This window comes from Ranitomeya variabilis, chromosome 2, assembly GCF_051348905.1.
Source record: "Ranitomeya variabilis isolate aRanVar5 chromosome 2, aRanVar5.hap1, whole genome shotgun sequence".
NCBI classification, from domain to species: Eukaryota; Metazoa; Chordata; class Amphibia; order Anura; family Dendrobatidae; genus Ranitomeya; species Ranitomeya variabilis.
The window spans coordinates 1,085,965,568-1,085,980,054 of record NC_135233.1 but is presented as its reverse complement, the minus strand read 5'-3'; the positions used below and the strand labels follow the sequence as shown (position 1 = coordinate 1,085,980,054).

General features: G+C 48.8%; 1 protein-coding gene across 1 annotated transcript; it reads left to right on the top strand.

Moving 5' to 3' along the window:
- The first annotated feature begins 3,386 nt into the window (after nt 1-3,386).
- LOC143804061 (interleukin-17A-like) lies at nt 3,387-7,010 on the top strand. The gene is made up of 3 exons (XM_077281799.1): nt 3,387-3,404; nt 6,405-6,640; nt 6,773-7,010. Exons 1-3 carry the CDS (start codon nt 3,387-3,389, stop codon nt 7,008-7,010), a joined length of 492 nt encoding a protein of 163 aa, XP_077137914.1.
- The last annotated feature ends 7,477 nt before the right edge of the window (nt 7,011-14,487 follow it).

Genomic DNA, 14,487 nt, shown 5'->3' with positions numbered 1-14,487 from the left:
GCCCCTCCTCTCCCTGCCAAATCGACCCCCCCATACCAGCTATCCCCAGACCGTACACCACTATCCCTCACCGCAACAGAATCAGCCTCGTACTCACGAAGCTGCGCAGGTGCTGTGTCCCCGCCAGCCGTGCAATCACCGAATTCTCGTGGGTCACTCCCGGATCCGGAATCCTCCGCGCCGCTGTGTTGCTCCTGGCCCGCGCCCCTGGCCTCCTCGTCACCAGGGGGGACCGGAGCAGAAGAGATGGACCTCTCCCTCGACCTCCTGGGCGACCTGGACCTGACGACTGCCAGCCCGTCTCCAAGCCTGTCTTCCTGCTGGGCCCTGCCACGAGCCCCAGCCGCTGCCACACTGCGCCCTCTTCGAACTGGTCCAGACTGAGGGGTTCAAATACGCCTGCCCACCGCCCTGCCGCTCGGAGCGCCGGCCCTGCCAGGCACCCGGGGTGGGTCAGACCCCAGGCTACCCGCCGCCGAACCACTGCCTCCCTCTCTGCTGCTCCTCTGCGCCGCCGCTGCTCCCTGGGGTCTCCTCCTCGCCGCTGTAGCCATCACCGGCGCCGCAGCCCGTGCTGCTCCTCGCCGTGTATCGCTCCTGCTCACCGCCGCCATGTTTGCCCTGTGAACCGGATCTTCTGCAGGCACTTCCGGTGCGGCCTGCGCATTTCTTCTGGCCTGCACCGCCGCTGCTTCCGACCGTCGCCCAGCGCCAGCAGCGCTGGCTGGAGGATTCCTGGCAGAGGGCGGACCGGGGTGGATAGGTGACCCGCGGCCCGCGCCCTCCGCAGGGTCCCGAGAGGGGCTCCGTGGCCGGCGGCTGCCGCGCGCACCGAGCTCCGGGGACAAACGCTCCGGGGGACGGGTTCTCCGTGATCTGGGCCCCTGGACTCCAGGACTGCCCAGCAACGATGCCAGCTGATCCGCCAGCCAGCCGCCGCGCCTGGACCGCGCCATCTCCCGCAGCTGTCCCAGAATGGATTCCACAGAGGACATCGTGCACGTCTTCACGCTTCACTGAATAAAAGGTAATGGCCCCCTTTCCCGCACTTTTCCCACGAACCCGCCCCACAAATCACGGACCACCCCCTTCTCCCATCCCTTAAACCAATCCCCACTGCCCCTGCCTTAATTTAAACGATGCTCCCCCAGGTTCCCTTGGCAACGCAGTCATGGGGGGCTTTCGTTTAACTGCGTTCCTACAGCCCCCCCCCCCGCTTGACTCGCACGCTTTCTCTGTTTGTGGAGCAATCAGGACTCACAGGCTTTCTCTTTGTGTGGGTGAAGCAATCAGGACTCACAGGCTTTATGTGTGGGTGGAGCAATGAGGACTCACATGCGTTCTGTATGTGTGTGTGGAGTAATCATGGAGACACCGGCTTTCTCTCTTTGTTGGTGGAACAATCCAGACTCATGGGCTTTCTCTATGTGTGGGTGGCACAATCAGGACTCACAGACTTTATCAGTTTGTGGAACAATAAGGATTCACAGACTTTATGTGTGAATGGAACAATAAGGACTCACAGACTTTATGTGTGAATGGAACAATGAGGACTCAGACTTTCTGTAACTGTGGGTGAAACAATTAGGACTCACAGACTTTCTCTATGTGTAGGTGCAAAAATTAGGACTCACAGAACTTATCAGTTTGTGGAAAAATCAGGACTCATAGGCTTACTTAATGTGTGAGTAGAACAATAAGGACTCACAGACTTACTTTTTGTGTGAATATGACAATAAGGACTCACAGACTTTATGTGTAATTCGAGCAATCAGGACTCACACTCTTTCTCTATGTGTGAGTGGAACAATCAGGACTCACAGGCTTTCTCTTTGTCTGACAGGAGTAATAAGGACTCACAGGCTTTCTCTTTGTCTAACAGGAGAAATAAGAACTCACAGGCTTACTCTATGTGTGAGTGGAGGAATCAGGACTCACAGTCTTTATTTGTGATTGACGGAATCATGACTCACAGCCTTTATGTGTGAGTTGAACAATCAGGACTCACAGGCTTTCTCTATGTGTGAGTGGAACAATCAGGACTCACAGGGTTTCTCTATGTGTGACAGGAATAATCAGGACTCACAAGCTTTCTCTATGTGTGTGTGGAGGAATCAGGACTCACAGTCTTTATGTGTGAGTGGAGCAATCAGGACTCACATGCTTTCTCCATGTGTGAGTGGAGCAATCAGGACTCACAGGCTTTTTCCATGTGTGAGTGGAGCAATCAGGACTCAGGCTTTTTCCATGTGTGAGTGGAGCATTCAGGACTCACAGGATTTATGTGTGGGTGGAGCAATGAGGACTCACAAGCTTTCTCTATGTGTGTGTGGAGTAATCAGGAGACACAGGCTTTCTCTATGTGTAGGTGGCACAATCAGCACTCAGACTTTCTCTATCAGTTTGTGGAACAATCAGGACTCACAGGCTTACTCTTTGTGTGAATGGAACAATCAGGACTCACAGGCTTACTCTTTGTGTGAATGGAACCATCAGGACTCACAGGCTTTCTGTAATTGTGGGTGACACAATTAGGACTAACAGGCTTTCTCTATGGGTGAGTGGAACAATCAGAATTCAGTGGCTTTCTCTTTGTGTAGGTGGAACAATCAGGACTCACAGACTTTATCAGTTTGTGGAACAATCAACATTCACGGGCTTTCTCTATGTGTGAGTGGAACAATCAGGAGTCAGAGGCTTTCTCTATGTGTGAGGGCACAGCAATCAGGACTCACTAGCTTTCTCTATGTATGGGTGGAGCAATCAGGACTCACAGACTTTCTCTATGTGTGGGTGGAGCAATCAGGACTCACAGACTTTCTCTATGTGTGGGTGGAGCAGTCAGGACTCACAGACTTTCTCTATGATTCCTGATAGCATTGGTACAATCATACATAACACCCTGACAATAATAACCAGAATTACCCCCTGTGATCCCACCAGTTGCACGCCTATAACGCGGCCATAGGTTCCTATGAGAATCCCCCGCAGTCCGCAGATGCCCCTCTGAGTATATGGGGTGACAGGACGTCTTCTGCTCCTCACACCGGTTATTACAAGTCCGCACTCGGATTTATGACACTTCTTATCTATCAGAGAATATTATTTCTGTGTCCGCTCTGCAGGTTAATCAGTGATTACGGGATTCCACGGCGGGAGATGATCCGGCCCTTTTATTTCTCCCAGTGTTTCCCATTACAGAAGATTAGGAAAAATAAATCAGGAAAAATTATAAAAAATCCACAAAGTCATTGAAACCTGAGTATAAAGTAATGAGCTTCTCAGGAAAGTCCAGAAACAAGTGCGACCCTATATAATGTGTCCTGGGGTCAGCGTCACCGCACAGTCCAGCAGCAGAGCGGCAGCAGAGCACATCCACAGGAACAATGGCCGCACCATCAATGGTAAGAGCCCCGGCCCCTCTCTGGTCACCAGATCGGGGGTTATTAACTGTCACATTGTTATTAGTGACGGAACAGAGAATCCAGAGAGTTCTATCTAATGTACTATAATATTACAGGGCAGCGAGGTTTCTCCAGTGCTCCAGAGGGAACGTTGTTATAAAGGGTTTGTGTCATTGTGAGCGACATCTTACTGCGGAGAGTGACACTCACTGCATTGTTACACCCGGAATATTACCCCAGAGCTGTAATCATAATTCTCTAAGCTTCAATCGGCCATAGACCTAACAGCTCCTTGAACAAAAAATTACAGGAACATGCTAAATCCAACCGAATTGTAAATGCAGCTCTGGGGTATAATACAGGAGGTAACTCCGGATCAGTAATGTAATGTATGTACACAGTGACTGCACCAGCAGAATAGTGAGTGCAGCTCTGGAGTATAATACAGGAGGTAACTCAGGATCAGTAAAGTAATGTATGTACACAGTGACTGCACCAGCAGAATAGTGAGTGCAGCTCTGGGATATAATACAGGATGTAACTCAGGATCAGTAATGTAATGTATGTACACAGTGACTGCACCAGCAGAATAGTGAGTGCAGCTCTGGGGTATAATACAGGATGTAACTCGGGATCAGTAATGTAATGTATGTACACAGTGACTGCACCAGCAGAATAGTGAGTGCAGCTCTGGGGTATAATACAGGGGGTAACTCAGGATCAGTAATGTAATGTATGTACACAGTGACTGCACCAGCAGAATAGTGAGTGCAGCTCTGGGGTAGAATACAGGGGGTAACTCAGGATCAGTAATGTAATGTATGTACATAGTGTCTGCACCAGCAGAATAGTGAGTGCAGCTCTGTGGTATAATACAGGAGGTAACTCAGGATCAGTAATGTAATGTATGTACACAGTGACTGCACCAGCAGAATAGTGAGTGCAGCTCTGGAGTATAATACAGGAGGTAACTCAGGATCAGTAAAGTAATGTATGTACACAGTGACTGCACCAGCAGAATAGTGAGTGCAGCTCTGGGGTATAATACAGGAGGTAACTCAGGATCAGTAATGTAATGTATGTACACAGTGACTGCACCAGCAGAATAGTGAGTGCAGCTCTGGGGTATAATACAGGAGGTAACTCAGGATCAGTAATGTAATGTATGTACACAGTGACTGCACCAGCAGAATAGTGAGTGCAGCTCCGGAGTATAATACAGGAGGTAACTCAGGATCAGTAAAGTAATGTATGTACACAGTGACTGCACCAGCAGAATAGTGAGTGCAGCTCTGGAGTATAATACAGGATGTAACTCAGGATCAGTAATGTAATGTATGTACACAGTGACTGCACCAGCAGAATAGTGTGTGCAGCTCTGGAGTATAATACAGGAGGTAACTCAGGATCAGTAATGTAATGTATGTACACAGTGACTGCACCAGCAGAATAGTGAGTGCAGCTCTGGAGTATAATACAGGATGTTACTGAGGATCAGTAATGTAATGTATGTACACAGTGACTGCACCAGCAGAATAGTGAGTGCAGCTCTGGGGCATAATACAGGATGTAACTCAGGATCAGTAATGTAATGTATGTACACAGTGACTGCACCAGTAGAATAGTGAGTGCAGCTCTGGAGTATAATAAAGGATGTAACTCAGGATCAGTAATGTAATGTACGGTATGTACACAGTGACTGCACCAGCAGAATAGTGAGTGCAGCTCTGTAGTATAATAAAGGATGTAACTCAGGATCAGTAATGTAATGTATGTACACAGTGACTGCACCAGCAGAATAGTGAGTGCAGCTCTGGAGCATAATACAGGAGGTAACTCAGGATCAGTAAAGTAATGTATGTACACAGTGACTGCACCAGCAGAATAGTGAGTGCAGCTCTGGAGTATAATACAGGATGTAACTCAGGATCAGTAATGTAATGTATGTACACAGTGACTGCACCAGCAGAATAGTGAGTGCAGCTCTGGGGTATAATACAGGAGGTAACTCAGGATCAGTAATGTAATGTATGTACACAGTGACTGCACCAGCAGAATAGTGAGTGCAGCTCTGGAGTATAATACAGGAGGTAACTCAGGATCAGTAAAGTAATGTATGTACACAGTGACTGCACCAGCAGAATAGTGAGTGCAGCTCTGGAGCATAATACAGGAGGTAACTCAGGATCAGTAATGTAATGTATGTACACAGTGACTGCACCAGCAGAATAGTGTGTGCAGCTCTGGAGTATAATACAGGAGGTAACTCAGGATCAGTAATGTAATGTATGTACACAGTGACTGCACCAGCAGAATAGTGAGTGCAGCTCTGGAGCATAATACAGGAGGTAACTCAGGATCAGTAATGTAATGTATGTACACAGTGACTGCACCAGCAGAATAGTGTGTGCAGCTCTGGAGTATAATACAGGAGGTAACTCAGGATCAGTAATGTAATGTATGTACACAGTGACTGCACCAGCAGAATAGTGAGTGCAGCTCTGGAGTATAATACAGGATGTAACTGAGGATCAGTAATGTAATGTATGTACACAGTGACTGCACCAGTAGAATAGTGAGTGCAGCTCTGGAGTATAATACAGGATGTAACTCAGGATCAGTAATGTAATGTATGTGCACAGTGACTGCACCAGCAGAACAGTGAGTGTAGGCCTTTCATGGGGCCACCACCATTATCTTTCTTATCCTGCTCTATGACACAATGACAGTGACAATATAATATATTATTGATTTCCTTCCTTCTTACATTCTGGAGTTTCTTCTATCGGTCACATTCTCTATCTGGTCGCTGTGGATTACAGCTTTGTTCTATTTTGGGGAAAGGTCCATGAGAGTCTTGTAGACATTTAGTAAAGTTGCATTATACAGAATAAATCTTCTGATTATTATTGATCCATTATTTAACCCTTCCTTATCCCACTACATAATGTTGATGCTTCCACAATGTCCCTATCACAGATGTGAATCTTCTGTCCTCAGGTTTTCTCCACTTTGCTTCTTCTGATCTTCATCTCTTGTGTCCATGGAAGAGAAGAGCAGGTCCCTGGTGCTGATGACTGGGAGACCCCTCTCGTGTCCAGCGGGGGATGTCCCTTCACACCGGACACCACATTTCCTCCACGTGTGAAGGTGGATATGAAGGTCGGCGGTGGGAGTTCTGCACAACTAATGGCGGACAGTGTGAGGAGCCGCTCCATCTCTCCATGGGAATACAGGTAACTGCACATGGAATAACGGCAGAAATAATAATAATAATAATAATAATAATATATGGGGTCAGAAGCCGGAGTGTGAGGAGTAAACATGGCTGCTGCTGGGTCCTGATTTCTCTCATCTCCTTCCACCAGCTCTAATGTGGACAGTAACAGGCTCCCTGTGGTCATCAACGAGGCCCGATGTCTCCACCGCGGATGTTTGGACCCTGAGGGTCACGTGGACCTCAGCATGAACTCAGTCCCCATCAGACAGGAGGTCCTGGTCCTGCGTCGTGAGATGAGAGGATGTGTCCCCATCCATAGGCTGGAGAAGCAGCTGGTCACGGTGGGTTGCACCTGTGTCCGGCCCATCATCCAGTACCTGGAATAGGAGGTGTCATTTTAACGAGACCTCATCTGTTATTACTGTGTGAGTCCATTCAGGAGACTGATGTTAGAGTGTAGATATCAAAATTAGTGGAAAAGAGATAATTAATTTCACATTTTGTTATAGTATTTTTGTTTTTTGTGAGCAATACTTTTTCATACTGTATTTAAGATCTTTTATCTAAAACCACAACCCCTTTAAAATGGAGACCGATCTTACAATAATCTCTGATGATCGGGGAAGTCACAACTAGCAGCACATTCCTCCTGCAGCGGCCACTACTGGAGAAACATAGTATTACATGCAGATGCGATTCAAGGCGTGCAATGCGTGGACGGACGGTGAGGCCATTGTTAGTGGATCTCCTTAGAGACTGTCAATGTCCCCTGCTTTATAATATCCAAAAGATTTTTTTTCTCAAAAATGCCTTAATCAACTATTTATTGTTTTTTATAATAACTTAATTGAAATGTTATTTATATTTATATCTATATTTATTAAATAAAACATTATCACAATATTAATATTATTTCTTAGTCATTTGTTTCAATACGTTTGCTTTTTTTTTGCAATGTAACGTGTCTGGTTGCCAGTAGGTTACCTCTAAATGAGTTGTCCAGGATTAGAAAAAAATGGCCTACTATTTTTACCAGCACCACATCATTTATTGGAGCTGAACATATAAATAATACCACTGACTTCCCGTCGAGTTGAGCGGTGCTGTTTCTGGAACCGGTACAGACCTTTGTCTATTTCTTGACTTCAACATTTAATGGACATTTCAGTTTTAGCAAGAGACGGCATAGGATGTGCCATAAGTGTCTGATTTGTAAGGCTCAACTGCCGGAGGTCTCACTACCCACAAGAATAGAGGGGCTTTGGCCCTTGCATCATTATCTTTTGTTACCACTGTTCCCATAGTAGCCCTCCACAGAGAACCACATCCTGTCTCTACTCTACATGGTAATGGGGGAGGTCCATCACCGGTTAGGAGCAGTATCATATCTTGGGGGTAAGTCTTCCCTTGCTATCACTGCCCTCAAAGAACAATATTTCCAGCTCCACACCAGACCCTTCATCTCTCTATGATCTTATCTGTGGTCGGTACACCACCAAAATAAAACCTTAGTCCACCAGCAAAACCACCATACGTACTTTAAAAAAAAACTTATATGGCTACTATGGGGCTCTTGAAACTTTTGTTTGTCCAAAAGTACCCGTGTGGGGACTTCTCTCCCCAGAGGAACTGCACTTCTGTAAAGCAAAGAGAAATGAAGAATTTGAGCATGGGATGGAATTGGTGGACACTTCAGTTCCATATTTAGTGAGAAGTAAAGATGATCGAAACAGTAAAAATTAGAATTTGCCAACTTTACTAAATTTTCACACAAAATTTGATCAGCTGCGAATGTTAATACTTCAATGCCTTTAAGTGCCTGAAAAATGCATTTTCATCACTCTGATGTCTGCTAGGACTGCATTGAACTTATTTTGAACTCTGTAACACAACCATGCCACCACCATGTCAGATATCGTCAGATTCCTATGACGCTGCACAGTAGGAGGAAGGCGGAGGGAGATGAGGGAGAGCCGCAGATAAGTACTGCGCATGCCCAAGATTCCCAGCCCTGTAATGACCAGAGGTCCGAATAAGATCCAGTGAGTCACAAACCAAGACTAAGGCAGAAATCTCCAACGGTATTTTTACTCAAAGGCAAAATAATAAAGGTAATATGGAAAATATTTAAGTATATGCACCCCAAAGATACACCAGCTCAGCAGCAGCTGAAATCACTGTGCCACTCCAAGGTCTCCTGAGAACTGTATGCTACAAAGACTAGTAAGAAATTTACCTAACAGGGCAACTAAACAGGAACAAGTGTAAATTGATTGTAGTGTTATAAAGGGAGCCCCTGGAATGGCACACTGAGTATAACTTACACAACTCTAATATAAGATACACCTCTAAGTAACAAGTAAACACTATGAGCAGGGATACCCGGGTATCTATAACTTATGGTACCGTATCTTAAGATGGATCTCCTCTCAGGTAGGAATCCGCACAGGCTGCAGCCCAGTCTATATCTTCAGCGCCAATAAGTTACAGCAAGCTCCTCTTGTCTGATCGGCGGATGCAGAGCCCAAACGCCGGGGACTTAGTTAGTGGCCTCACGATATTGTCTCTTCTTCTGTAGCTCCTAGGAATGCTTCCACGACAACCCGTCCGTCTCTGTATCAGCAATCTGTCAGACTTGTTCTCCAATCAATGCACAGGTATTCCACAGACTCTCAAATACGTAGTGGGTTTGCAGTGAAGTTTGAGTCTTCCAAAATAAAAGGTTAGCAACAAAAGTGTCTCACAGAGTTGAACAAAAGGTTAGCTTTTCTCCAGGACAACGTTAGCAATGCAAAGTCTCTCAATAGCTTCTTTTTCTCCAAAAAAACTCACAGTAAAATCCACAGTCTCTTGGTTATATCACATTCACAGCAGCTTCTGCTCTCTCTTCCCGCCTTTCTCTCTCTCCTCTCACTTCCTTGTTTCACTTTACACACGAGATACCAGACCCCACCCCCCAGCACACATTGTCTCTCGGAGTCTTCCAGGGTCTGTTCTCTGCTGCAGCAGGCAAAAACCACAGGGTCCTAGTGCCCTCTCAGTGGGACTACAGTTCACCCTCTTACATGCCACCCCACTAGAGGTTGGCGTCCTCGACATACCTTCCCACTCAAATTCATCTTGAGCATATCGCTGAGGCGGTATTCCGGCCGTAGATCGTGTAGTTCTCCTGAGTCCTACCTCAACAGGCGCAACCTTAGAGGGAGCTAAAGTCTCTTCCGTGGTCGTGTTAGTGGGCGCAAGTGGAGTTGTCTCCTCCTGCGGCTCGATGTCCTGTGATACAGCGTCAGGACCAAGCAGTTGTCCTGATGCACTCTCCTCAACAACATCCTCCATATCCCCAACATTCTCATCACCCGAGGCCAGATCGGTCACAGGGGGCAAATAAGCAGGCGCAGGAGTAAGTACACCATCAAACTCAAGATCATTCAGAGTTCCCGCCCCTTGGAACATGGCCTCTGGCTCTAGGGGAGTCGGCGCCGAATCTTCAAACCAGCACCGTTGTAACATGTTACGATGCAAATTACGGGTTGGCCCCCCTGTCCCCACCGGTTCGACCTCGTACACTGGAATCTCAGGGTTCACCTGTTTTTTTATCAGATACGGTATCGCCTCCCATCGGTCACTCAGCTTTCCTGACCGTCGTTTTGTCCTCACCAACACTCTGTCTCCCGGAGAGAACAGCTCTGTTTGTACAGGTCGCGTGTCTCTATGGACCACTTGGCGAAGGCGGTCGCCCACCACCTGATGCACCACCCTCAACCGCCGCCGATGCTCTCGTACCCACTCGGATGCAGTCCGAGGGGGGGCAGAGGAGGGATCTGGCACGTTCAAATCCTCAATGTCTCGGCCAGGTCTACCAAACATTAACATGTGTGGTGAGTAACCAGTAGTACTGTGCACCCTGTTATTGTAAGCCCACATCAATTCGGGGAGATACTCAGGCCAGCATGTCTGTTGCTGACTCTCTAAGGACCTCAACATTTGCAACAAGGTCCGATTAAAACGCTCACACGCCCCGTTACCCTGAGGGTGGTAAGGCGTTGTTCTCGACTGCTCGATACCATAGAGCTGGTGCAACTCTTTCATCAGCGTCCCCTGAAAGCAGGCCCCTTGATCTGAATGTATTCTCTGCGGACACCCGAACACTTGGAAGAAATGTCGGCACACTGCCTCAGCCGCTGACTTGGCCGTCTGATCTCTTGTCGGCACCGCTACAGCATACTTGGTAAAGTGATCTGTCATCACCAGGCAATAGGAGTACCCTGACGTAGAGTACCCTATCAACACGTAATCAATCATGAGTAGCTCCAGTGGAGCTGAAGTCTTAATAGACTGTGTGGGAGCCCGCTGCTCAGGGCTTTTGTTGAGCCCACAAATTCGGCACTGCCGACACGCGTCGGCCACCATCCCTCCCAACTCAGGGCAATAGAGAACTCGCTGCAACCACTGAAGTGTCTTTTCACTTCCAAAATGGGCCCCCTTCTCATGCGCCTCACGAGCGACCACTGGACCCATTCCCACAGGAATTATCAGTTGGTACCGATGCTGCAGCTCCGATGGCAGGTACACCTTACGATACAAAAGACCTTGTTCCACACACAATTTATCCCATTGTCGAAGGAGTTTCATTCCTTCCATGGACAACTGAGCCTTGTCCTCTGCACTGGGCCAGGTTTTGTTTTGTACCCAACGGCGCACAAGTGCAACGTCCGGACACTCATCCTGGACTCTTGTCCAATCTGAGGATGTTTTACCCAGAACACAGGGCATCCCGGTGGCCACCCCACTTGAGTGTACCACACTTTGGAAGATAGGTATCTGCCCCAAAGCTGGAGTTTCAGTGTCCTCAAGTTGTTCGTCAACATCTTCCCCTGATGACCCAAGGGGCGCTCTTGACAATGCATCTGCATTGCCGTTTTCTCGACCAGAGCGAAATTTAATGCGGTAATTGAACTTGGCTAGTCTGGCGACCCACCGCTGCTCTAACGCTCCCAGTTTTGCATTCTCTAAGTGAGCTAGCGGGTTGTTATCTGTCATGACTAGCACCTCAGCTCCTGTTAGATACTCGGTGAAGCGTTCTGTCATTGCCCACACCAGGGCCAGCAATTCCAGCCGGAATGAGCTGTAGTTAGCCGGATTTCGCTCGGAGTCTCTTAAAGATCTGCTGCCATAAGAAATCACTCGCTCTCGGCCGTCCTGCACCTGTGCTAGTACTGCCCCCAACCCATGGAGACTACCATCGGTATACAACAAAAAAGGGGTGTCAAACCGGGCGTAGGCCAGCAATGGGGCACTCGTTAGGGCGGTTTTCACTTCATCAAATGCCTTTTTCTGTAGGGGCCCCCATGGTATGGGGCGATTTCGAGGACCCAGCGCTGTCCCTCTCAAAAGTTCATTCAAGGGACTCACCACTTGTGAGAATTTAGGCACAAACCGCCGATAGTATCCTGCTAGGCCCAGGAAGGCCCGCACTTCTCGCAGGTCACAAGGAGGTGGCCACTCTTGTACCGCCTTGATCTTACTGTCTAAAGGTAGTACCCCGTCCGGGGTCACCAGATGCCCCAAATATTCAATCTGGTTTCGTAACAGTTGACATTTTTTTGGCTTTATTTTCAGACCGTAGCTCTTGAGCCGCCGGAGAACTTGACGCAGCTTCTCCAGATGATCTTCAAATGAGGTTCCGAACACCACAATGTCGTCTAGATATATCAGGACTGATTCAAAATTTAGATCGCCCAAGCAATGTTCCACCAGGCGTTGGAAGGTTCCCGGGGCGGTAGCGAGGCCAAAGGGCATCCGGTTGAACTCAAAGAGCCCCATTGGCAAGACAAACGCCGTCTTGGCCCGATCTTTTTCAGCCATTGGGACCTGCCAGTACCCGCTTGCCAAATCCAACGTTGAGAAATACCTGGCCCGACCAAGGGCCGACAGGGATTCTTCAATACGGGGTAAAGGATATGCGTCCCGTACGGTGTGGGCGTTCAATTTTCGATAGTCCACACAAAATCGGAGTGTCCCATCCTTCTTGCGGACCAAGACTACAGGAGCCGCCCAGGGACTCCGGCTCTCTCGGATCACTTGGTTGTCCAGCATACTGGCCACCATGCTCTTCACCTCTTGATAAAGCGCTGGAGGAATTTGCCGATATCTTTCTCTAATGGGTGGAGTATCCCCCGTTGGAATCTCATGCTCAATCATCTGGGTACACCCGAAGTCCTCTCCATGTCGGGAAAAGGTCTCTTGATGTTCCCACAAAACTCTCTCCAACTGCTCCAACTGCACGGGGGTCAGCTTCTCCCGATCCACTCCCATCTGCTCCATGATCACATGACCATTCCATTCCTCCGTAGGAGGCTCAGTCCGGCCTACCTCGACCGCAAAGGTCCAGGATGACTGTTGGTCTGGTCGTAGTTCGAATCCTGCATTTTCCGGCACCTTTTCTGCCGGCACGAACAGTTCAGCCAGTATGGTTCCAGCAGGAATTGCAACAGCTTCATCTAAAACATTGATGCATCGGACCGGCACTCGTCCATTCTTCACAATCGCCAGAGACCGGGCCACATGTACCTTGGCAAATGAGGAACCCTCTCGGGCGGGCTCAAGTAGCACTTCAAGCCCATTCAATCTCTGTGCAGCTCCCACAGGCAGCATTAAGAGCTCCTCTTGTCTTGGTCCCAGCAGGATCGGGGCCCTCGATGGCACTCGGACCCGGCCCACCCGGCCGCCTGGGACCGCACTTTTCAGCAAGTCGCAACTCAGCACTAGACGGTGTAGAATTCTCTGTGTGGGTCGGTGTCTTGTCGCACGGGTCCAGTATCGGGGTCCTTCACTGGCATACATCTGGTGATTCAAGTCTCGCAGCACGTTCATTCCGAGCGTCACTTCCATCCCTCTTCTAGGGGGGTGATCCACCAGTACTACCCCTTTCTGCCCCAGCTCTTGACCAAACATTTTTAGTTGCATCCACGCGATTCCCTTGACTGACAGTTGACCATTATTTGCGGCGGTCAGTCGTATCACTCGGCCATCCTCTGGAATCACTAGTCGACTGAAGTATCTCTCATATAATTCTAGTGGCATTATAGTACATTCGGATCCCGTGTCAACCAAGCACCTCATCTTCCGCCCTTCAAATTCTGCTTCTATCACTGGACTACATGCAAACAAATCTTGCTCATTCCGTCGAGGGCTTTGTGTGGGTGGGGCCACTGCTGCTTGCCCTCTCATGGCAGCGGCCGGAAGTTTAAAGCCGGCGACGGGGTTTCTGGGGCTGCAAGCGTCCGGCAGTAACGAGAGATGTGTCCCTGGCGCCCACACTTCCAGCAGGTGATTGCTCCTCGTGGACGAGGGCTTGACTCATTCTGATAGGACGACCTGGCCGTCTGTGGGGTCACCGTTCCAGGGGGTGGGGCAGGAGGCCCCCGTGAGGGGGTAGAGGCGGGATCAACTGTCAACTAGTTGAGACAATTTCAGCTTCAACTCCTTCACCTCAGCACGCAAAGCTTGTACCACGCTCACCAGCCCCTCTCCCCCTGACCCTGATGACCCACCTTCTTCCAGCTGGGCACTGTTCACTGACCCCTCGGGCACATGGGTAGATTTCTCTTCCCTTTCCACTGCAGCTCGGTAAATCTGCCAGAAGGATAATTCTGGTGCAGCCCGGGCCATTTCCAACAGTTTGTCCCGGAGAAGTCTATTAGCTAAACCGGTGATGAATTGATCCCGGAGCAAGCGGTCTACTTCCCGGAACGCTCCCATGGCCCCCTGGTCTAGTCGCTGCATCTCATTCAGCGTCTCTTGCAAGATATTAGAGTACTGCATCAGGGACTCACACTCTCTCTGGGGACGATTAAAGAATAG